Source organism: Salvelinus sp. IW2-2015, linkage group LG33, assembly GCF_002910315.2.
Source record: "Salvelinus sp. IW2-2015 linkage group LG33, ASM291031v2, whole genome shotgun sequence".
Taxonomy (NCBI): domain Eukaryota; kingdom Metazoa; phylum Chordata; class Actinopteri; order Salmoniformes; family Salmonidae; genus Salvelinus; species Salvelinus sp. IW2-2015.
In genome coordinates, this window is record NC_036872.1 from 20,743,808 (window position 1) to 20,769,456 (window position 25,649).

Below are 25,649 nucleotides of genomic sequence, written 5' to 3' on the forward strand. Positions count from 1 at the left end.
GGGACTTTTGCTGTTTGAGTCTCTGTGGGCTATCCCTGGTAGGTGATTATATTGTGACTGCCAGTGTGTTGGTACAGTTACCACAGATAACATTGTTTCCCATGGAGAACAAGTGGCAGGAAATGGTCTTGCTGCAGACTATCTGCATCTTACTGTACTGTGTAAGTGAAATTGATCCCAAACCATTACAGAATAATAACGTATGTATGTGTGGTGGAATATATACAGTACCTACATGCCATGAGAAGTAATAATGTAAGTTGTGTGTACCAGAGGGAGAGTTCCTGAGTGAGGTTTGAAGGTCGGGGTGCAAGTGTCTCAGTGTTCTTCCCTCTCAGCCACTCAGCCTCTCAGACTTACAGAGCAGAGCACCTCTCTAGAACAGCCAGAGGTATTTAAAGACTACGGATCATATGGCTGGGAGAGAGAGAGAGCAGAGGGGTGAAGGGTGAGAGGGTTTGGTTTTGAAAGCACAGACGAGGGGAGAGAGAGAGGGTGAACGAAAGAGAGGGAGAGGAAATAGGAGCCTCCCAAGGTTGCAGCCGCCTGGATCTGATGGCATGGGTCAGCCATTCCTACTGACCAGCTGACAGACTGAGAGAGCAAGGGAGACGGAGCCAGAGAAAGAGGGAACAGGGTCTGGTGGAGTGGAGCTGAAGAAGGGACACAAACAGAGGGAGAGATAGAAGGAGACGACGCCAGCCCTGTTGAAAGAAGTGAAAGCCCGAGAGTGCAGCTGTTGCTCCAGACTGACGGAGAGAAGTGTCGGTGGAGAGTCGACGAGAGCCTGCACAGGCCTGTGTTTGTTAGTGTGTGTTGTGGGTGTGTGAGAGTGGGTGTGTAGTGTGCTCCACTGGATCGCTTGGTTGGACACACTCTGCCCAGAGGTAGAAGCTTGGAGGGGCAGTGATGTGGGCCATGGTAACTGAGCTGCTCTTCAGCTTTGTGCTGCTGGCCTTCCTGGTGATAAGCTGTCAGAATGTGATCCATATAGCCAGCGGCTCCCTGCGCTCTGTGCTCTCCTACGTGCATGCTGCGCTGGACCGCGAGCTGGGTGAGGCTGAGGGCGTGGCCGACGAGGAGGAGAACGTCACCACCCGCGTGGTCCGCCGCAGGGTCATCCTCAAGGTACCCCACAGAGAGGGGAGGGGTGGGGAAGGAAAGGATGAGAGAATTGACTAGCAATGGAAAAACATAAAAAGAAAGCGTGGTGGAAACAAACGGTGTGTGTGTGTGTGTGTGTGTGTGTGTGTGTGTGGTGTGTGTGTGTGTGTGTGTGTGTGTGTGTGGTGTGGTGTGTGTGTGTGTGTGTGTGTGTGTGTGTGTGTGTGGTGTGTGTGTGTGTGTGTGTGTGTGTGTGTGTGTGAAGCTCAGAGGTAATTGTAAAGCTCAGAGGTGATTTAAGGTTTGGCTGCGACAGAGGGAAATGTTGGTCAGGGGCGAGTGGAGAGACACACCTCTCTCTGTTTGTTTACTGCATTAACTTCTGACAATGCAATTTCTCCGCTGTAATGGGTTCGGTGAGCAAAGATTGTGTTAATAAAACAGTCATTAATTTATATTGTAGAATTTAATTATACAGGATACATGATAGAAGCAGTTTGCACAACTTTTGTTTTGCAGTATTTTCAAGGAACATGTCTCTGGATCGTGTTGTTCATATTTGGCCAGGTGAGATGGGATAGTAACAGAGGGAGGTAAGAAGAAAACTAGGGATGTTCAAACAAACCATAGGCCTACAGTTGAGACCCACTTATACAGGCCTTATACGTGCTGTTGTGGCTGTGAATGGTTCAACCTATGTGGTCTAACTGTGAGTGTTTAAACCTACGAGCTCAGCTCAGTCTCTAAACTCCCTATAATAAGGACTAGGGCTGTGACGATACCAGTATCGCAATATTTTTTCCATGGCAAAAATTATAGCACGAAGCAGACCAAACTCTTTGGTCCATTAAAAACCTGCTGTATGTACAATAGTGTGTGCTAAAGCTTGGAAAATAACTAAATGTGACTCTGGATGACATAATGATGTTTGTTTCCAACGTTAGGGCTGTTTTCCTAAAGAAGTTACATCTACTTCGTGCTTTGTTTCCTTGTCACAATACTAACAAGTATCGCGATACTGGCATCATCCCGGCCCTAATAAGGACTGTAGTCCTCTACCACCCCCATTATCATATTCTCCTCCTCCTCAACACCTCTAATAACTCTATTAATTCCTGCCTCTATGGATTGTGGGGGATAGGGCAGCTTTTCCCATAACCATATAGCTAGCTGTCTAGCTCTGTGTTCACTAGTTAAACTGTGGGACCTTTACATATTATAAATAGCTGTGCTGGCGCCTCCCATGTTATTAGGGAGTAATGAACCTCATCCACTGTGATTAGATTAGTGATAACACCCCAACAGTGCCATTAGTGATCCCCTGATCTTTACTGTATCTCTCTCTGTTGTTTTTCTCTCTCTCTGTCTCGGGGGGTTGGGGTTGGTGACAATGGCTAAATGATGAGACTCTCTCTCTCTGGGGGGCTATTTTAAAGTGCTCTAGATTCCAGGAAACTTTTCGTTCTGTTTGACTCCTGGTTTTCTCTCTGAGTCAGACTCCTTTACTGTGTAAGTGTGTGCTGTTGATTCATTTGCCATGAATCTATGAGCAGGTGTGTGATGTGGTACAATATACCATGTGTAATACAGTATGACAGATTGTTCTGTGATGTTCAGTACATGTTGTCTGTCCCTTAGGGTGATGAGGCCAAGGATCTCCCAGGGGAACAAGTGAGCGAGGAGCAGTTCACAGACGAGCACGGAAACATTGTCACCAAGAAGGTCAGATATCTATCCCAGCATGCCTCTCTCTACTCTACAGCCCTGCGCTGTGGCCTATCTACCAGTTCCCCCCTGTTACTATTCATGTTCAACTCACTACACTCATCCTCATAGACATGATTATCACATTGATAATCAAGAACCATCACATTCATCATCATGCCTTGACTTATTCCCATGTCATGATTCTGTAATCGCGGCATGGGAAAATGACGTGTCACAGTCATGTGTAGTTACTGTATGAAAGGTTGTGGGTCACAGCTATAATGAGGATGATACATATAACCAGGACAGTGTTTTCTAATGAACATTAAGGTCCTTTACTGTGAGTGAGAGGTACACAGAGAACTCAATATAGTGAGTTTACGTGTAGGTTCAACCTCATTCAATCTTTCCTTCCTTCCCTGCATTTCTCTCATTCTCTCTCTCTCTTTACCTGTCTTTCCCACCACCCTCTATCATCCTGCTCTCTATCCCTCCCCTGGTGTGTGTGTGTGTGGGTGTGTGTCCGTGTGTGTGTGGCATAGATTGTGCGGAAGGTGGTGCGCAGGGGGAAGGGCTCAGGTGACGAGGGGTGTCAGGAGCGTTCAGTGGGCGTGGATGGCTCTCTGCAGGATGAGCTGGAGGCTGAGGCGGAGCAGTTCATGAACTACGCCGTCCTGAGCAGCAAGGTGGGCCACTGACCTGCATCAGCCAGGCCACACTCACTGAGCTACTGTACGAGGGCTGAGCCTCTAAACAAATCAGTCATCTGACATAGAAGGCATTGATTCACAAAGTGACTCAAACTAAATGGACCCAGTTATACTGCTTGAATGTATATAGGACTCAATGTAGCAATCAACCACTACAGAAGATGACTAGGGTGAGCTGGGAACTCGGAACTCTTTACTGTGCTGGATATATAGATCCTCTGCTAGTCCAAAATAGACCATAGTGGGCTAAACCTGCATGGCCTGGGGTGTGTGAATGAGGTATGTGTGTTTGTAATTTAGATCAACCTGTGTTAATCATTCCCCAACCCCCTTAGCTACAAAACAAACGAAGAAAAAAAAGATGATTGCTTGCCTGTGAGGCCTGCTACCCCTGCGATGATCTCTTGGCTTCCCTCTGCCTGTAGTGTAATATCCTCTTGTGCTTACCCCTTGCTGTAGTGTAATATCCTCTTGGCTTCCCTTGGCTGTAGTGTAATATCCTCTTGGCTACCCTTGCTGTAGTGTAATATCCTCTGGCTTTCCCCTTGCTGTAGTGTAATATCCTCTTGGCTTCCCCTTGCTGTAGTGTAATATCCTTCTTGGCTTCCCCTTGTCTAGTAATATCCTCTTGGCTCCCTTGCTGTAGTGTAAATATCCTCCTTGGCTTCCCCTGCTGTAGTGTTAATATCCTTTGGCTTCCCCTTGCTGTAGTTAATAATCCTCTTGGCTTCCCCTTGCCTGTAGTGTAATATCTATTGGCTCCCCTTGCTGTAGTGTAATATCCTAGTCTGAGCGAAATGCATTCCCTTGCTGTAGTAATATCCTCTTTGGCTCTCTTGCTGTAGTGTATATTCTTTGGCTTCCCCTTGCTGAGTGTATATCATTGGCTCCCTTGCTGAGTGTACTATCTATTGGTCCCCTTGCTGTAGCTGTACTATCCTATTGGCTCCCCTGCTGTAGTAATATCCTCTTGATCCCTTGCTGAGTGTAATATCCTTTGGCTTCCCCTTGCTGTAGTGTATATCCTATTGGCTTCCCCTTGCTGGTTACTGCTGTGTACTATCCTATTGGCTTCCCCTTGCTGTAGTGTACGTATCCCTTTTTTTTTTTTGTTTTTTTTTTTTTTTTTTTTTTTTTTTTTTTTTTTTTTTTTTTTTTCTTTTTTTTTTTTTTTTTTTTTTTTTTTCTTTTTTGGCTTCCCCTTGCTGTAGTGTAATATCCTCTTAGCTACCCCTTGCTGTAGTGTACTATCCTATTGGCTTCCCCTTGCTGTAGTGTAATATCCTATTGGCTTCCCCTTGCTGTAGGGTACTATCCTATTGGCTTCCCCTTGCTGTAGGGTACTATCCTATTGGCTTCCCCTTGCTGTAGTGTACTATCCTTTTGGCTTCCCCTTGCTGTAGTGTACTAGCCTCTTGGATTCTCCTTGCTTTAGTGTACTATCCATCCACCTTGCAAGCCTCACTCATCCGTGCTTAATTTCCCCATCATGTCCTGACCTGCATGTAGGACCAACCAAATAATCCACAACTGCATCTTGCTCTGATAGCTTGCACTGTCTCTCTGCGTTGGCTGAAACAAAAAACTAATACTTCCAGGTTTCCTAACAGCAGTCATGGATATCTGCTTTGTGTCTCCAGTCAATACATAGATAAATGTCTCTTTCTCTCCAGTTGATATGAATGGCTGGGTGTTGGTTGGTTTCTATTGCTGTGCTAATGTAATGAGGTCCATTCTTTCCCCTTCAGTAACCCACATTGACTGATTGTCTATCTGTCTTCTCTACCTCCATCCATTCAAAGACTCTGGTCCATTTTAACTGACTGTGTGCTGTATCACTGTATCACTCCAACCTGCAGTACTCTCTATTCCATGTCAATGTTTCTGATGCTTCTCCCTTTTCTCTTTTCCTGTCTGTCTTTCCAAACCCCTACCCCAACTCTCTTGGCTTGGCTGTCTTTCCATCATTGAATTCTCTCCATTACTCTCCTTTTGTTGTCTTCCTGTCTCTTCATACACCTCTTCACCACCTCCTGTTTCACTTCTCACACACTGTCCCACTATTCCCTCTATCTCTCCCTATCTCCTGATTCCCTCCTCTATCTCTCCCTATGTCCTGATTCCCTCCTCTATCTCTCCCTATGTCCTGATTCCCTCCTCTATCTCTCCCTATGTCCTGATTCCCTCCTCTATCTCCCCCTATGTCCTGATTCCCTCCTCTATCTTTCCCTCCTCTATCTTTCCCTATCTCCTTGAATTCCTCCTCTATCGCTTCCCTATCGTCGACTGATTCCCTCCTCTATCTTTCCCTCCTCTATCTTCCCTATGTCCCTGATTGCCTCCTCCTACTCATCTCTCCCTATTCCTGATTCCCTCCTCTATCTCTTTCTATGGCTCCGATTACCATCCTTATATCTCTCCCTTCTCTGATATTCCCTCTCTATCATCCACTAGTGTCCTGGATCCCTCCTCTATCTCTCCCTATCTCCTGATTCCCTCCTCTAATCTTTCCTATCTCCTGATTCCCTCCTCTATCTATCCCTATCTCCTGATTCCCTCCTCTATCTTCCTTATCTCGGATTCCCTCCTCTATCTCTCCCTATCTCCTGATTCCCTCCTCCTATCCGTCTCCCTATACTCCGTGATTCCCTCCTCTAATCTTTCCTATGTCCTGATGTCCCTCCTCTATCTCTCCCTATCGTCCTGATTCCCTCCTCTAGTCTTTCTCATATCTCCTGATTCCCTCCCTATCTTTACCCTATCTTCCTGATTCCCTCCTCTGTCTCCTATCTCCTGATTCCCTTCCTCTATCTTTCTATCTCCTGATTCCCTCCTCTATCTTTCCCTCCTCTATCTCTCCCTATGTCCGATTCCCTCCTCTAAATCTCTCTTCTATGTCCTGAATGCCCCCTCTAATCTACTCGCTATGTACCTGATTCCCTCCTCTATCTCTCCCTATCTCTGATCTCCCCAATTCTATCTTCCCTATCTCCTGTATTCCCCTCCTCTATCTACTCCCTTATCTCCTGATTCGCCTCTCTATCTTTCCCTTATCTCCTGCCATTCCCCCGATCCTTCTCCCATAGTGCTCCTGGATTCCCTCCTATCTCTCCCTATCTCCTGATCTATCCGTTCCTGCTCGATTCCATCCTTATCTCCCTATCCTGGATGCCTCCTTTTTATGATCCTATTCACATTTCTCCTCTATCTTGTCCTATCTCCTGATTCCCTCCTCATTCTCCCTTATCTCCTGATTCCTATCTCTCCCTACATCCACTCCATTATCCTCCCTATCTGCTGATTCCCCTCCTCTATCCTTTTTATTCTTTCCCGTATGTCCTGATTCCCTCCTCTATCTCTCCCTATGTCCTGATTCCCTCTATCCCCTAGTCCCGATTCCCTCCTCTATTCTCTCCCTATTCCCTATGTCCCTGAGATTCCCTCCTCTATCTCTCCCTATGTCCCTGATTCCCTCCTCTATCCTCTCCCTATCCCGTTCCCTGATTCCCTATCTCCTCCCTATCTCCTGATTCCCTCCTCTATCTCTCCCTATCTCCTGATTCCCTCCTCATATCTTTCCCTATGTCCTGATGCCCTCCTCTATCTCTCCCTATGTCCTGGATTCCCTCCTCTATCTTTCCCTATCCCTTATTCCCTCCTCTATCTCTCCCTATCTCCTGATTCCCTCCTCTGTCTCTCCCTATCTTATTCCTCCTCTATCTCCCTATCTCCTGATTCTTACCCTCCTCTCTCTTTCCCTCCTCTATCTTTCCCTATGTTCCTGATTCCCTCCTCTATCTCTCCCTATGTCCTGATTCCCTCCTCTATCTCTCCCTGTGTCCCGATTCCCTCCTCTATCTCTCCCTATGTCCTGATGCCCTCCTCTATCCTCTCCTATGTCCTGATTCCCTCCTCTATCTCTCCATATCTCCTGATTCCCTCATATATCTCCTTATCTCCTGATTCCCTCCTCTATCTCTCCCTATCTGCTGATTCCCTCCTCTATCTTTCCCTATATCCTGATTCCCTCCTCTATCTCTCCCTATCTCCTGATTCCCTCCTCTATCTTTCCTTATCTCCCTGATTCCCTCCTCTATCTCTCCCTATCTCCTGATTCCCTCCTCTATCTCTCCCTATCTCCTGATTCCCTCCTCCAGTTTTCCCTATGTCCTGATCCCTCCTCTATCTCTCCCTATGTCCTGATTCCCTCCTCTATCTTTCCCCTATCTCCTGATTCCCCTCCTCTATCTCTCCCTATCTCCTGATTCCCTCCTCTATCTCTCCCTATCTCCTGATTCCCTCCTCTTATCTTCCCTACTCCTGTTCCCTCCTCTATCTTTCCTCCTCTATCTTTCCCTATGTCCTGATTCCCTCCTCTATCTCTCCCTATGTCCTGATTCCTCCTCTATCTCTCCCTATGTCCCCCGATTCCCTCCTCTATCCTCTCCCTATGTCCCGATGCCCTCCTCTATCTCTCCCTATGTCCTGATTCCCTCCTCTATCTCTCCCTACTCTCCTGATTCCCTCCTCTATCCTCCCTATCTTCCTGATCTCCCTCCTCTATCTTTCCTACTCCTGATTCCCTCTCTATCTCTCCCTATCTCCTGATTCCCTCCTCTATCTTTCCTATCTCCTGATTCCCTCCTCTATCTCTCCTATCTCCTGATTCCCTCCTCTATCTCTCCCTATTTCCTGATCCTCTCCTCTATCTCATCCCTATGTCCTGATTCCCTCCTCTATCTTTCCCTTATCTCCTGATTCCCTCCTCTATCTCTCCCTATCTCCTGATTCCCTCTCTATCTCTCCCTATCTCCTGATTCCCTCCTCTATTTTCCCTATCTCCTGATTCCCTACTCTATCTCTCCCTATCTCTGATTCCCTCCTCTATCTTCTTATCTCCTGATTCCCTCCTCTATCTCTCCATCTTTTTGTTTCTCCCACTAATTCCCCTAACTTTTACTTCCCCTTTCCATCCTACTCTCATCCTCTTTTCGATCTGTCTCTGTCCCTCTTCTTCCCATCTTCCTCTCCTCCGCTTCTCCACCCCTTCTCTGCCCTCTCCTATCCTCCTCTCCTCCACCCCTGCTCCCCCCCCCCCCCCCCCGATGTAGCCGGATATTTGTGGATCGTGGAAGAAGGGTGCTCAGATAGTGAAATGTGCCAGTCTGCGGAGAGTAAAGCAGTGAGGCATGCAGACAGAGTGGCAGAGTGACGCGTCCCCGCAGGTACAGGACCGACTGACCCAATGAGACACCTCTCACCTGGGTTAGGGCTCCTCCATTTAATCCTGCCTCTCTGTCTGGATTAAATAGACCTGATAATGTTGTTACAGTAATTCAGTATTAATTTTAGTACTGCAGTGCAGAGTGACATTTGATGTGGATTAGCTTTGAACTAATACGGTATCATTTGCATTCGATGCCACTACTCTGCATTATTATATTACAGTATGACTGTGGGGTTGTATTCTTTTAGTAGATTAACATTTCATGTTTACTATAGATTTGCGCTGGCAACGGAGGTACAAGTCCTGACTCAGCCTTTCCTGCCTTTGGCCTTGAACTTTCGTCCCTTTGTCTTTTAATTGCCCATCTCCACCTGTCTACAGTACTTCCAAATATTCTATGAGAAAGTAACATACATCAGATACATCAGTACATATAGAACTTTATAAAATATTATATTAGTGTGTAGAGTTTTGTTGTAGATGAGTATCGGTGTGTCATATACAGTTGGATCATGGATGTACAGCACATTTGTTGTCCTAATGTCTTCGGAGAGACTAAACTACAGCTGAATCTGTGGTCAGTGTGTGTAGACTGTGTTAGAGTGGGTATTCAGCAGGGTGTCAAGGGTCAGTTCAATGTCTGTCAGTGTGTGTAGACTGTGTTAGAGTGGGNGACTGTGTTAGAGTGGGTATTCAGCAGGGTGTCAAGGGTCAGTTCAATGTCTGTCAGTGTGTGTAGACTGTGTTAGAGTGGGTATTCAGCAGGGTATGAAGGGTCAGTTCAATGTCTGTCAGTGTGTGTAGACTGTGTTAGAGTGGGTATTCAGCAGGGTGTGAAGGGTCAGTTCAATGTGTGTCAGTGTGTGCGGGTGTAGTACGAATAGAGTACATGTCTGACTGGATTTGATAAGAAAAATGCAGTAGGCCTAGCTACATGCAGTATTTTTCTCCCTATGTTTAAGTTAGTGCTGACCCTGATGAAGACATCTTGCCTGTCGAAACGTTGGACATTACATTTTTGCATCTGAGCTCTTAGAGTGTGCGGCTCCCCTTTATTTTCAAGCGCTGACTGTTGTGCCTATTACAGATGGCATGGCATGGCATGTGGTTCTAGAATGGCAAAGGCTGCTGGGGATCCAGAATGTTTTCAAAGGTCAAAGTTGACAGGCTAGTTGTCCTTTCAAATGAAAACAATCTGGACCACCTTTGTTTATGGATGTGTGAATATGTGTGTAAAAGCTTGACTTACTTTGTGTGTGCGTGTGTCACCCAGACGAGAAACCTGTCCCGTGAATTTGCACTCTGAGGAATGCAGTAGCCTTCGTCAGAGACGGCACACACTATTAAATGTCACCTACTACACTAAGTTTCACTTTGGTCAGTAAGACAGAAAAACATACATTATAAACAGACAGACTTAGTCAAATCACATACTTGACTAACAATGCACAACGCTCTCATAAAGCAGGAGAAATAGAGCCCCCTATAGCCATAGATACAATGCCTTACAAATGTTTTGTGCTACAGCCTGAATTTAAAATTGATAAAATTTAGCTTTTTTTATCACTGGCCTACGCACAATACCCCGTAATGTCAATGTGGAATTATGTTTTATCAAAATTTTACAAATCAATTAAAAATGAAAAGCTGAAATGTCCTGAGTACATAAGTATTCAACCCCTTTGTTATGGCAAGTCTAAATAAGTTCAGAAGTAGAAATGTGCTTAACAAGTCGCAAAATAAGTTTCATGGACTCACTCTGTGTGCAATAATAGTGTTTAACATCTTTGTACCCCACACACAATTATCTGTAAGGTCCCTCGGTCGAGCAGTGAAACGCAGATTCAACCACAAAGACCAGGGAGGTTTTCCATTGCAGCCATGCAAAGAAGGGCACCTATTGGTAGATGGGTAAAAAAATTAAAATTAAAATAGACATTGAAAACCCCTTTGAGCATGAGTTATTAATTACACTTTGAATGGTGTATCAATACACCCAGTCACTACAAACATACAGGCGTCCTTCCTAACTCAGTTGCCGGAGAGGAAGGAAACCATTCAGGGATTTCACTATGAGGCCAATAGTGACTTTAAAACAGTTACAGAGTTTCATAGCTGTGATAGAAAACTGAGGATGGATCAACAACATTGTAGTTACTCCACAATACTAACCTAATTGACAGAGTGAAAAGAATGAAGCCTGTACATAATACAACTATTCCAAAACATGCATCCTGTTTGCAACAAGGCACTGAAATAATACTGCTAAAAATGTGGCAAAGCAATTCACTTTTTGCCTTCAACACAAAGTGTTATGTTTGCGGCAAATCCAATGCAGCACATTACTAAGTCCCACTCTCCATATTTCCAATTATAGCGGTGGCTGCATCATGTTATGGATATGCTTGTGATCGCTAAGGACTGGGGAGATTTTAAGGATAAAAAATAAATGGAATGGTGCTAAATACAGGCACAGTCCTGGAGGAAAACCTGGTTCAGTCTGCTTTCCACCAGACACTGGGAGATGAATGAATCTTTCATCAAGACAATAACCTAAAACACAAGGCCAAATCTACAATGGAGTTGCTTACCAAGAAGACAGTGTATGTTCCTGAGCGGTCAAGTTACAGTTTTGAATTAAAATCGGCTTGAAAATCTATGGCAAGATTTAAATGGTTGTCTAGCAATGATCAACAACCAATTTGACGGAGCTTGAAGAATTTTTTAAAGAATAATGGGCAAATATTGTATAATCCAGGTGTGCAAAGCTCTTAGAGACTTACCCAGAAAGACTCACAGCTGTAATCGCTGCCAAAGGTGATTCTAACAATATATTGACTCAGGTGTGTGAAAACATGTAAATGAGATATTTCTGTATTTCATGTTCAATACATTTGCACAAAATTTCTAAGAACATGTTTTCACTTTGTCATTATTGGGTATTAGGTGAGAAAACATTTATTGAATCCATTTTGAATTCAGGCTGTAACACAACAAAATGTAGAATAAGTCAAGGGGTATGAATACTTGCCGAAGGCACTGTATATATGACTCTGGTGTCTGGAGTCCCCTATTTCCAAGCTTGAAAGGAAGGTTGGGGTAAATTGCCTCTTTATCCAAAGACATGTGTTAGACAAGCTCTGACCTAGCTACTGTTAGAAACCCTAATATGTGAATGCTTCCATACGAGGTTACTGCTTGGCTAATGGAAAACACCGCCATAGATTTTAGCTAACCTGGTATTGCTGATACTCTCTTTGTTCTTTATTACAGAAAAGTTATATTACAAATGTCCAGTTGCAGATGGTTCTACAAACAGTAGAGAAAACTGCATACCGATATAACATAACTGTTTGGTCTGACTCTCCTCACACTGATGGGAAGCTTGTCCTTGTGCCATATGAACCTTTGTTTCTCTTTCCCTCCAGGAGTTGAACCCCACACCAAAACAACCCTACTTAGACACATGACCGGCAGCAGGAGACAGGGGGAAGAGTGCACATGAAGAGGAGTGTAATAATGGAGATAAAAGAAGAGAGATCTGAATGACAAAACACCAACTTCATAATAACGACAACCACAACGGCTACGCCGATGATCAGCACGCACCGGAGAAGGAAATGGATTTACTTGTAGTTTTCGTACTTTTTTTTTTTTAAAGAAACAATCAAAAAAACATTAACTACTAGGCTAGAAGCATGATTTCATATAAAACAAAAACCAAACAGAGACAACAAAAAAACTAGCAACCAAAATGTGCTTCCTGTTATATGTATCAGCATGAATGACTGCTGGCGCATGGCCTGTCTTTAACTACAGTACTAGGGGTTATGGGAGGGGGGGGGACCACTCCCACGTGGGATGGGAGGTCATGATGAGGTGTAGGGAAAGGTGAATACGTCATACATCCCTTTCCTGAAGAAAAAGGGCAGTGTTTGTTTGTGAAACTTCTGAAAAGGGAGTCTGTTAAATACTCTGAATTATCTCTAGGCAAAGGTTTGCTCCCCTCTCCCTGTCACACTAATCAAACTCTTCTAGTAAACAAACATCACCACAGGCTAGTTTCAGCCTTATGTCCCACTGTCCCACTCCAGTAGCCTACACTTAGGATATTGGTGTTGTACATACTATATGCACTTAAATGATACGTGACTGAGTGTTACGTGTGTTTTATGTCTCAAAAACCGAATGCGATGCTGATGATGATGCTGCTGTTTCAGATCTGCCCTGGTTTTCTTGTTTGGTTAACTCTATGTGCATATTCTATATAATCTTGATCTGTGTGGACATAAGAACAAACAAAACAACCTTTGTGTCATTCTGCCTGTTTTATCTGTCAGTTTTTGTTTGTTTGGTTATTTGTTATTTTGTGATTTTCATGTGCTCCCTCCCTTTGCTCCCTTCATCTCACCTAGAGGGCATCATTGGCTTCAGAGACATTTCAAAGTTCTTTGTGTTTTAGGAAGAGGAGTTTCTGTGTTGACTTGCATCCCCAACCTCATAACCAACCTCCTCCAGAGTGGTTTGTGTGTTTCCAAGGTGAATGTTATTGGAGTAAATGCTGGTGCGATTATTAGGACTTTGAATAGACCTTTCCCCTACCCTACAGTATGTGTGCAGCTATAGTCCAGTTTGTCTGGTGGATCCTGTCACCACCATCTCCTGTATGCAGCCCACTTCAGGCATCTATACACCCCATCCTCCCTACACCTCTCCCTGCACTCCCCCGTCCCTCTCAATGTGGATGTAGCAGTCTTGTCCTGTCCCTATCGATGTGGATGTAGTAGTCCTGTCCTCTACCAGCAGGGGTCAGGGTTTCCTAATAATTAATGTTTCCTAATAATTAATGTAATCTCCCCTCTGTTGTGTCTGTCACACAGCAACAGTGTTTCTGTCTGATATCTAAGAAGGAGTTTACAGATCATCTCAGCACCTACCCGTCATTCGATAAGGGTAAATAAGTAACTTGACCACCATAGGCAATAATGTAGCTTTGGTTAAGCTGGTTACAGGTGAGAGTCAGCCAGAGAGAGGAACATAGCTACTGAGATTTGTAAGTGTTCGGATTGTAAGTGTTGTTGGCAACCCTCAGAAGTGTAGCGAAGACAGCCAGCCACCAATCACTGTGATAAAAAACTGTAATATTGACCCCACAACTGTGAGCCCACACAAACCCACCCCAAACCTGTCTCCTGTCCTCTCACCCCTCTCATCATGTCTGTACAACCCTACCTTGTTTCCCATCAGAAATGTATTGTTGGATGTTCGTTGAAAAGAAAGCAATAACTTTGGTTGAAGGAGTAGGTCTTTGTGTGTGTGTGTGTGTGTGTGTGTGTGTGTGTGTGTGTGTGTGTGTGTGTGTGTGTGTGTGTGTGTGTGGTGTTTGGTTGGAGGGTTGTGGTGGGGTGTGTGTGTGGTTGTTGTGTTGTGTGTGTGTTTGTGTGTGTGTGTGTGTGTGTGTGTGTGTGTGTGTGTGTGTGTGTGTGTGTGTGTGTGTGTGTGTGTGTGACTATTGATCCCCTTGATCCCTCACTACTTTGACCTTAGATGTACTGTCTGATCAGGAGCGATGCCAGAACCCGAGTAACCCACTTGCTATCCACTTGACCTGCATGGAACATAAATCACTTCCATGTTGGTTGCACAAAGTAGACAAAGGAGACAAGTTAGTGGACTGAGTAACTGGTTAGGGTTGTTTGAGAGTTCTCTTGATCCAAATGTTTTTCTCCCAGTCCCAACAGTGTTTGGTTTCTTGTGTGTGATTGTGTGTGTTTGAAGGTTGGGGGGGCAAGTAATCTAACTTCGTACCAGCCATTCCCTGAGTTTTATGCAAGCTGTCAAATGTCTCATTTTCAAACTCATCAAGGGAATGTAGCAACACTGAAAAACAGCTAAAAGTGTCCACTCATTGTTGATTTAAGCCTTAATGACATTCATATTTTACTTTAAGGAAACATTTGAATGGTGTGAGTGTGTGAGTGCATCTGATGAGTCCTCTGATTGTAAGTACAATTGAGACTGACACAGTACAACAGCATTTAGTTTCGACAAATGACAGTGCAGGGTTGAGGGAGGTAAATCGGCATGGGTGTGAAAGTGATATGACACTACTGGTGGACATAACAGAGGCTCTCCAGGCCCTAACCTAATTCATACAAAACGTGGTCACAGTAATGTTACCTCAGTACATTATACCATCCTACATCATATTAGATGTATAGATCATCTTGGCATTGTACCGTAACTGATCTAATACATTACATTTCTCATATCGAAGGAAAATGTGTCACAAACACTCCAGCGAGTATATGAATCAACACTCTGCAATAATAATACCTATACATGTAAATGAATCTCCAGTCCAGGTCCATGCTTTATCCGCCTCTGTAGCCACAGATAATGAATGTAAGGTGTTGCTCTGTAGATGTTAGTTGAGTAGGAAGGCTAGATGTCAGGCTGTTTGAGTCTATCTACGGAACTCAGGATCTGTTGTTTATCAAAGAAACTGTATAAAACTGAATACTCTTATATATGCATACATATTCATAAGTCAATACCCATCCATGCATAATCAGAACAAGAGAATGAGCAAGAGAAAGAGAACAGATCTTCAGCTCAGGATTTTGCTTTGAGACATTTTATCATCTATCCCTCCCTCTGCGAGGGGGGGGGGGGGGGGGGGGGGGAGCAGGTGACAGTGGGCTATGTGGATCTATGGGGGAAGAGCGTTAGTTAGACAACTCTCTAAGAATACATGGTGGCTTCATTTGATAGTTTTTTTTTAGATGGCAAGCATTTTTCCTCAACACCGCCCACCCCCATTCCATCCCTGCTCCCTAAAACCAAAAAGAGATTGAGCCAGTTCTAAGGCTTCCTTCCACACAGTGACAGGTAGAGCGGAGGAGTCAATGAGAGGGAGGAGTGGGTAGGACTTTAGACTTATTCAAAGTTATAGTGAAAATATCATGAACTGAAGAACTATGGAGGTGACGACAAAAACCAAGTTCATGCAAAAAATATTAACTGTTGCAAAAACTAGAGAACACATATACTCCTTTAGAATGTATTGAAGACATTATTAACGCAATAGCATATTACTCAATACTTAGGAATGCAACTGCGCACATGCACAGAAAATGTTTTTAATATAAATGAATATATATATAATATATGAAAATATATATTTACTTAGAATGCTATGCACCCTTGTCAACAGGATTATAGTAATGTTATGGATGTACTTTTGGCATCATAGCTACCAAGAGACTGTTGAGTTATGGGTAATGCCTGAAACATGGGAAAAAATAGGGGTCTTGTGGGTATTTTAACTTGTTTTGTTTGCTTTTTTTTATTGTTATGAAGAGGTAAAATATGGAAAACATATATAAATGTACAATCCTTTTAATCAAATGAAATCCGATGACATCTATAGATAATTTACCCTGTACACCAGCTCAAATCATTTACAAAATTAATAAAGAAATGAAATGTCCCTGTGTTTGTGTGTGTGAGAGTTTGTGTGAGATTAGTATTATTTTACCTGTTGAATGTATGTGGACAATATTAATACATTTCACCGGAGGGCCAGAGGCCTATAGCTTGTTTATTTTCAATGGCTCTAAAGTTTTCACAGTTGGGGTATTCTTTCACAGTAGGATATGGTAGGGAGCAGATCTGGCAATGAGAAATTGGTTGTATTATTATGAACGTTTTATTATGAAAGTCCTGGAGCATTATGTCAGTAATAGCTCAGGATATTGAATAGGTCACCTTTTCTCAAAAGCCATGCATTGCATCCATCATCATATGACTATAATGTTCCTAGCATTTTCAAGAACACAGACACACTGATTAACAGTATCATATTATTACACTGAATTGATTGATGCCTAAATCAGTTTGGCTCACTCGCTATTTTCCAATTTGGACATTTGTCGATATACTGTATCTAAGAAGCAACACCATCCAACAGTGGGGGGCGATATAATATCAACGAGTGAGTGCTGAGGGTGAGTTTGGAACGTGTGCGAAAGTCCTTTAATAAATAAGAACCTGGCCTCTGCTATAGGTTTGCGTGTAGGAATGTGTGACTAGTTAACATTATTTGTACTTATTATTTTATGAAAAGTAGCTAGTTTGCTATTGAACCAAAGCAAAGAACTGATAAAACCACAACAAAAGTTTAATGTCCAGGATCTTTACGTTGTTTAATTTGTAGATATTAGAAAACGGCCCTGTGTTTTGAAAATGTCTTCGGGCTGTCAGAAAACCACTACTAGCAAGTCCATTCCGACCAGATGGGTGACTATAAACGACGCGGCGCACATGCCTCACGACTACTCCACAACTCCCGGAGGAACTCCGTTCAGCATAACTCCTGGAGGTAACAGTAGCTAGCCTTTATATAACTATATATATTTGTGTGTTATGCCATATGTAACTCAACGGGAAATTATTCGATTGCTAGCCTGATTACTATGCGTTCGAGCTATGCAGGTGCCCCGTACACAACCTCGATGGGTTGTCAAATCTCTAGACAAAAGGACAAGGCTAGCAGTCAAATTTCTCTAGCAAAATGTTTGCGGTGCAGTATTGTACACTGACAAACGCATTAACTTCAGCCTGCAACATGCTCATTTCTTCCTCAGTGACTTTGTTTTGTTTCTGATAGCGTGCCATTGTTTGCATCAGCTTGTTAACTATATAGCGTATATAGTGTAACTTTTCGTACGATCATCATGTACGAGCTGGTGTGACTTGATATCAGTAGGAATCTTGCTGTCTCGGCTAATAACTGGAAGTAGTGGTAACTTATAGACAACTACAACATAGCTATGAGAGATCGTCACTTGGCTTAATTATTTAGCTACACAAATGTTAGCTAACTAGTTAGGTAGTAGTTAGAACTAATGCCTGTAAGTTACAGCAGGGTTTCCCAAACTCGGCCCCTGCCCTAGGCAGATGATTCAAATAACAAACTCATCGTCAAGCTTTGATTATTTGAACTCCTGGTTTATAGCATGGCAACAATAGAGTGAGTGATTGTTTTTTTTTTTACCTTTATTTAACTAGGCAAGTCAGTTAAGAACAAATTCTTATTTACAATGATAGCCTACTGGGAACAGTGGGTTAACTGCCTTGTTTAGGGGCAGAACAACTGATTTTTATGGGTATGGGTATGATTACCTATAATTAGACCTAATTGACAACATGGACTTGTAAGCTTTTTCCTAGATAAGTGTGCACTATATAGGTTCAATTCATATTCTGTTTTATGACAGGCGTCTGCAACATTTCATGCGTTCAAGGATTTGGGGCTTTTATTAGGATCCCCATTAGCTGTTGCAAAAGCCACAGCAATTCTTCCTTGGGTCCACATATAACATAACAATACAGAACAATAATAGACAAGAACAGAGATGCATACATTTAAAAATAGATCATGTGCTGACCGAACACTACATACATAACTTACACATACCAGTTAACATTTACATACAAGTGTAATGAAGTCAGATAGGGGAGAGGTGTTACTTTATTTGTTTTTTAAAACCATGTTTGGTGTTCACTTGGGCTGTCTGAGATGGAAGGGAGTTCCATGCAATCATGGCTCTAAAAAGTACTTTACCTGAATTTGATCTGGACCTGGGGGCTGTGAAAAGACCCCTAGTGGGGTAAGTAAATTTTTGGGGGAATTTTCATATTAATGCTGCTTATAAAAACAAGAAGCGATGCAGTCACTCTCCTCAACTTATAGCCAAGAGAGGCTGGCATGCATAGTATTGCTAAATGCTAATAAAACCAAATGTATTTTGTTCTCTCGGTCTTGTAATATTGACTGCGAAGACCTGCATATTTGCACATTAAAGGGAGCCTAAATTGAGCAAGTTCTTGGGTATTTTGATTGACAATAAACACATTGAAAAACTGACCAAAAAAAGCAGAGAAATAAGATTGGTTTCTTTTCTAGTAATAAATCCTGCCTCACTTTGGAAAGTAGCGCTCTGATTACAGTGAAGAGCAAGACTGGCTGCTCTGTTCTGGACCAGCTGCAGCTTTCTTAGGTTGTTCTTTGCAGCACCTGACCATATGACTGGGCAATAATAAAGATAAGATAGAACTAGAGCTTGTATCTCTTTATCATGGACAGACCATCATCTTTACAACCATTGAGTTGTAATTGAACCATTATGCTTTGACCAAGACAGTTTACAATCTAAGGTAACACCAAGTAGTTTAGTCTAATCATCTTGCTCAACAGCCACATTATTCATTATCAGATTCAGCTGAGGTCTGTCTATAACTTAAGGAATGCTTTGCACCAAATACAATGGTTTTAGTTTGAGAGATGTTTAGGACTAGTCACCCATACTAAAACTGAACAGCTCTTTGTTTAGGGTTGCAATTATTTTATTTACTTAAGGCTAGGTATGTCATTAGTAAAAACAGTAAATGCCCAAGAGAACATCAACTTTTTAAATTATTTTTTTTACGTAGGCAAGTCAGGCAAGAACAAATTCTTATTTACAATGATGGCCTACCAGGAACAGTGGGTTAACTGCCTTGTTCGGGGACAGAACAACTGATTTTTACCTTGTCAGCTTGGGATTCGATCCAGCCACCTTTTGGTTACTGGCCCAACGCTCTAACCACTAGGCTTATCTGCCGCCCCACTTGTTGTATTCATAGGATGCATTATATGCACATGCATGTGTGGTTACATCTGTGCAACAACTGACATGAGTCCTTTCATATTGTGTGAAGCAGGTATAGCAAGCAGGTAGAGACTAGAGTGCATTGCAAAGTAAAAGTATCTGACATTTTAAGTAGTTCCAGAGAACATATTTGTTGCATGATTAATGCATGGATTGCATGATGAATATGTAGGCTAGGACACTGTTGCCTGTCATGTTTTTTAAAAGCGTTTCCACACGGAAAAGTCTAAACAGAATCCTTGTGACATCCCAACACTGATGTAACCCTATTTAAATTGACATTTTCAAACGGCTATGGTTTAGGGTAGGGACGTTCCAAGGATCCAGGAAAGCTGCACAGCTGAAGTGTTGGTGGCAGCGTTCAACACTGATTCAGAGATGGTTAACGCACTAGCAGGACCTGCCAGATCATGTTGCAATTTCTTATCTTTCAGCAGCAGCCGTTTTGCATGAACCCTCTGTCACAAGATGCCATTAACAAATGAGAAACATATAAAGTTTCCTAGAACTTTCAAAGCATTTATCATTTTAAATGCATTGAATGATATGTAAAATATGCAATAACATGCAAGATATGATGGATAAAAATGTTCCTACTAATTTCCTGAATAATAGTGACATTTGTTTCTTGACATGTGGTGATGTCATGGTGAGCTGGTTAACTCCCAGTGAGGGTCCCAAATGGCACCGTATTCCCTATAGTGATGAGGCAAAAAATAAATCCAGTTACATATTGGGATATTATTTTTGACAATGTATCGTTTTGACAATACCGCAATATTATTTTTTGCGCTAGTTGGCTGTACCTGCACCAAAACCACTATTTTTCCTTCAAAGCTTGTTATCCAAATAGGGAGCCAATTTGTTTTCAGCACTTTTATTTCCATGACTGATAAACACTTGTTTTCCCATGGCTCTCTTGTCTCTGCATCAGACATATGGTGAGCAAATTGTTTGGAACATCGAATCGCAATAAAATCACAGTATCGAAAGCCTTGTGAACATGAACGCACAATTCAATACAACAAGATTAATCAAAACAAACACAACTATCACATATTATCTCCTTCAAAATGGCTCTAAACTGTCCAATGGAGACCAGCGAGTCAAATCCCCAGCTCAGTGGAGACCCATGGGTCCTCCAGAACCAGACAGTCCAGAGAGCGGGTCTGAAAGTTGCTGGATCTCCAATTAATATGTGAGCCGAGGTAGTTGGGGATTCTGAAGAACCCTTTTAAATACAAAAAGTAGGCAATGCTGAGCCCTTCTGGTAGTCAGACTCCCAGCCAACAGAACTATACAAAATGCAGTGATGTGTATGAAAATTGTCCCCAGTGATAAAACAGTGTTGAGTGACAGACTGAGTCTAAAGGTTTTAAAACAGAGGCTGCCGCATGTATGTAGACTATATCACCATAATCAAGTACTGGGAGAAGCGTTGTTCAAGCAGTCTTCCTCCTACTTTCCAAAGTGAGGCAGGATTTATTACTAGAAAAGAAACAAATCTTATTTCTCTGCTTTTTTTTGTCAGTTTTTCAATGTGTGTTTTAAGAGAGCTTATTGTCAATCAAAATACCCAAGTATTTTGATTGGGGAACTTCCTCAATTTAGGCTCCCTTTTAATGTGCAAATATGCAGGTCCTCACGATCAATATTACGAGACCGAGAGAACAAAATACATTTGGTTTTATTAGCACTTAGCACTAGTTTAAAATCAATAAGCAATTTTTGAATTGAGTCAACAAAGTTGAAGGTCATGAATGGCCTGCTGTACTGAGGGCACAGGAGTAAATAACTGTATGATCCATGTAGAGATGAATGTTACAGGTTTTAACAGACAAATATTATTTATATAAATAGTGAAGAGAACAGGGCCCAAAATCGACCCATGTGGCACACCTTTCCTAATATTGAAGAAACTACATTTGATACCGTTAGATAGGCAACTTGCAATTTGTTCAATAACTATTTCAAACGCCTTTGACAAGTCAATAAATAAGGCAGCGCAATGACTTTTATGATCTAAACAACACAGCACATCATCTAAGATAATTGTAGCCACTGAAACAGTGGTGTCCAGGTCTAACACCAGATGGGTGCTCATTAAGAACAGAATGACAAGTTCAAACCGTTCTAGGCTGAGAGTTGGCATGGGACTTTGTCAAGGCAAGATGACTTGGAAGTTGGACGGTAGTTATCCAATTCAGAAGGATCTCCACCTTTGTGTAGAGGGAAGACTTGTGCCGTTTTCCAGATCTTACGGATAACTCCAGAAACAATTGTCAAGTTAAAACGATAGGTTAATGATTCTGCAATAAGTGGGGCAGAAAGCTGCAGCAAAAGGGGATCAAGTGTGTGAGCCCCAGTGGATTATTTTACATCGCTCTTCAATAAGGCACTTAGTACATCATAGACATCAAATGGTTGAAATAAATTAGGAATCGGCACCTAAGTATTGTAATATCCTGAGGTCCCTTGCAATTCCCACCCCTAATTCCCTATAGAGTGCACAACCTTTGACCAGGGCCCATATATAGGGAATAGGATGCCATTTGGGATGCACTGAGTTCAGTTTCCTGCTCTAATATTAGTCCAAGGTTAACAGGAGGGGTAATGCACGGAGGGCTCCCACGGGTTACTCCTCTGCCTTTTTGCTGAGGTTTGTCCTTTTAGGCCACTCATCAGTAACGTGGGAAATTCTGGCACAGAACGCAGCTGGCCGATTTATATGTAGGCTAGCTTGCCTTGAACCACCCTTTGGTGAGCAGATATCAGTGACTGACTACCCTGTGGACAGAACAGCAGAGGACAGTACAAACAGAACCATTTTGCACCATATATATTTTAAGGATTCATGCAATCCCTGCATTTGATCCATTTGTTGATGCCACTAGTTTTATTTATTTTCAGCCATACACATGCATATCAAATCATTGGGACGGTATGTTGATTTATGCACTTGGAGATGATTTTGTAATGAAAAGTACATAAATGTATTATATTTATTATTATCATTATTTATGTAGGGCTTTCACTTCACAGTCACACACGTTCTCAGTGTTCCAAAATATCCAGACACCTGTTGTGAAAAGTATGAAAGAGTATGTGATGTGTGAGATTTCACTGCAGGGGGGTTTCAACCAAATAGGACTGCGGAACAGGATGAGTGCTATGGAGGGATTGTGCTCCTGTTTTATCCGTAACATTTGCATCACTATTTATTGAACATTTCTACCCCTACCTGTATGTACCTTAGGTACAAGAATTATCTACGACCGGCAGTTCCTGCTGGAGTGCCGCACTTCCCCGCTGGCCAGGACTCCCCCGTACTCTCTCCCTGACATTCCAGGGGTCACCAGCCCACCCTCAAAACACATCATCAATGTAAAGGCCCATAACGGAGAACCACTGAACAACAACATCGCGGCACCTGCTGACAAGAGCGCTGGTAAGAACGTGATCAAGTCAGGCAGGACAAATATTTACTTGTATCTCAGATATTACTGTGCCAACACAACAAAAACATCCCCGAAAACAGTCATAGGAAATCAATTTGTTTTATGGAAAATGTTATTTTATGAGATAAAATGTTCAGATTTACTGGAAGCTCAATGTTTGGATAATTTACAGGTTTCAATATTTGCCCTTTATGTAAGTATTGCCTGTCAGACTATTTAAATAGGCTATTATATAGGGTTAGTAGGAAATAAATTAACACATGTGTTTTTGTTTGTGAAGGGGATGATGCACAGTTTGAAATGGACATCTAACTGGTGGTGGAATGAGCATTCTAGAGGGATGTGAAACAACTTCACTTACTACCATGATGCTAAAGAAGAGGCCCAGCCAATCCCCTGTCCAGACTCGCTACAATGTTGTCACCCTGTGTTTACAGATGTGTCCATTAGTTGCTGTGTTAACTTTCAATATCAGTGGTGTTGTTACTGTGAAAACTGTTGCCTTACTCTTGTGAACCCAGCAGCAACAGTGAAAAAGACTGCCCAGAGGAGTGGTGTGGAGCTAAAGATTCAATACAATTGTTTTCATTCTTTAAAATTATTTTGACACTCAAATCACCCTAATCATGGGCTACCCACCCTTCACCTCTCTTCAAATACTGCCTTCAAAAAACGTTACATTTTTACAGATAGTCATACAAAGGGATATTTTTGTCACCTTTGTTTTGAGACAAAATAAATACATTTTCACATGGTATGTAAGAAGAAGAAATAAAGCAAAGAAAACATATATTTGGTAGTAGATTTATTTCCTAAAAAGTAACCCGTGTGAATAGAATGTGTATTCCAGAATCACAGGATAGCTTCTGTCAAACCCTCGGGCACTCGGTAATCTGGCAAGTGTCATTAGTCTCATGGTAAATGGGTTGCTGACTGCAATACATGTTCCCCTCGGGGAAACCCCTTGGTATCTGACAGAAAAAAACGAATGACCCACAAATGGTTATTCCACTGGTAATATGTAACAGTAAAATAAAAGACGATATCGTTACTATGAGTTATAAATTACAATTCCAGCATTTCCTGAAACATTTCATTTTAAATGTACATAAAGCCATTAGATAATTTTGCCTCTAGTCAATGTTAAATTTTGCTCGAACTCAAAACGCACTACAATGGTTGAACTTGATGTCACTGTTCACATCCATCAGAAGCTATCGGCACCGCGGCTACACGTCCACTGGCACGCTTCCATTCTTCTGTGAAGCAAAGCGGTAAATGTCCTGTGTTTGTAGTGTAGCAGGAGTTACATCTGTGGAATTCTTCAGGAAGTTCCCTCCTGCAACTGATAACATTCCAGAACCAACAGCCTGGAAAGCAGTAATCAATACACACCACAATGTCCTTCCTCTCATCCAAAAGCCACACTGTCTGCATGCAGTATAAGCAGTAGGCCTATATGGCTGATTTTAGACGGGCAGCGCATTTCTGATCTTTTTTTTCACTAATTGGTCTTTTGACCAATCAAATCAGCTCTGAAACAGGTCTAATGTGAAAAGATCTGATGTGATTGGTCAAAAGACCAATTTAGTGTGAAAAAAATTTCTGAATTGGGCTGCCTGTCTAAACGCAGCCTATGATTCATATTGGCTGTAAATGGAAGAACTTGAACAACAAGACCTATGATTATTTTAAAAGTAGGTTCCTGTCTTTTTATTTTTTTATTTTTAAACATCCATTATATGCTTTAGAGGTGATACATTCATGACTTTGTTATTCAATTAAATGGGTGCTTACATATTCTGATAAATCCCAATGTAAATTCGGACATTTAGCCTTTAAGCGACTGTGATATTACCTGGCTGTGAGACTCTGTCAAACTAGTTATTTAGCAGTAAGTCGGGTATCGGGTCCAGTCAGAACAAAGCAAGAATGACACACCAGAGGGCCCTGCAGACATTTCCCAAATTGGAATCTAGCACTTCATTCTGCCTAGCCTCTAGGAGTGTCAACCAGATGCCCTACTTGCCAAGCAGGAACCAAGGTCTGTTCCTCTGTCAGAATTCAATAATGCACAACATCCTATGCACTGTCAATCAATCTTTTTTTCTCTGTGGGAATCTGTACCAATAAAAGTAAGGGTTCTATGCATAGGACATTGTGAAACAACATTTAGGATACATAAACAGTGTTGAATCAATATTAGCCCACTAGACTATCTGAACAATGGACTGACCACTAGGGTTCTGTGTGTGTGGTGGGGAACAGAAGGGGGTTGTTCATGAGGGTTCAGTGTGTGAAAATCAACACGTGCTAGAGAAGCTGTGACACCTGGCTCCTTGTCACTATCCTGAAACTGCAGCACTAACGGGAAACCCACTGGGCCAGTTCCCCATGCCCTGCCGTGGTGTCTGAACAAACACTCAAGGGTCCAACCCCAGGTCCCATAATGACCACTGCCATAGGAGGACCCAATGACCATGACAGACTTTTGTCACCCCAACAGATCAGCCTGTTTAAATTGCTTTACTATTGATCAGCATGGATTGTCATGGAGGCAACAGTGGTTATTAATCTGGGCTGAACACTGAGCTTTAGTTATTAGTTAATACGGCTTTGATGATAGCTTTGAATTCAGATTTGATCTCTTGACTCTGTGATCACACTTTTTCTGGCTGTACTTGCATAAATTACATTAACAGCTTAGTTTTGGAACGCAACCTGCCTC

At 42.4% G+C, this 25,649-nt stretch overlaps 3 protein-coding genes across 7 annotated transcripts in view; 2 read left to right on the forward strand and 1 right to left on the reverse strand.

Annotated features, from left to right (window-relative positions):
* The window catches only part of LOC111957646 (ankyrin-1-like), a 312,240-nt gene extending 298,195 nt beyond the window's left edge, over window positions 1-14,045 (forward strand). Inside the window, exons 1-5 of one of the 4 annotated variants that reach the window (XM_070437047.1) lie at window positions 104-1,128; window positions 2,743-2,826; window positions 3,354-3,497; window positions 8,633-8,746; window positions 12,177-14,045. In XM_070437047.1, the coding sequence (XP_070293148.1) occupies window positions 910-1,128; window positions 2,743-2,826; window positions 3,354-3,497; window positions 8,633-8,707 (522 nt within the window). In that variant the 5' untranslated portion in view covers window positions 104-909 and the 3' untranslated portion in view covers window positions 8,708-8,746; window positions 12,177-14,045. Of the gene's footprint in view, window positions 1-103; window positions 1,129-2,742; window positions 2,827-3,353; window positions 3,498-8,632; window positions 8,747-12,176 lie in introns of those variants that run through there. The other 3 variants (XM_070437046.1, XM_023978546.2, XM_023978549.2) reach the window with 3 other exon arrangements.
* LOC111957647 (oxysterol-binding protein 2) overlaps window positions 1-25,649 on the reverse strand; it is a 275,496-nt gene that overhangs the window by 173,632 nt on the left and 76,215 nt on the right. The gene's annotated exons all lie outside the window — the stretch shown is intronic.
* Window positions 16,766-23,711, forward strand: LOC111957660 (eukaryotic translation initiation factor 4E-binding protein 2). Its single transcript, XM_023978571.3, has 3 exons — window positions 16,766-17,131; window positions 22,720-22,911; window positions 23,202-23,711. The coding sequence occupies exons 1-3, from the start codon at window positions 16,996-16,998 to the stop codon at window positions 23,231-23,233; spliced, it is 360 nt and encodes a 119-aa protein (XP_023834339.1). The 5' UTR covers window positions 16,766-16,995; the 3' UTR covers window positions 23,234-23,711.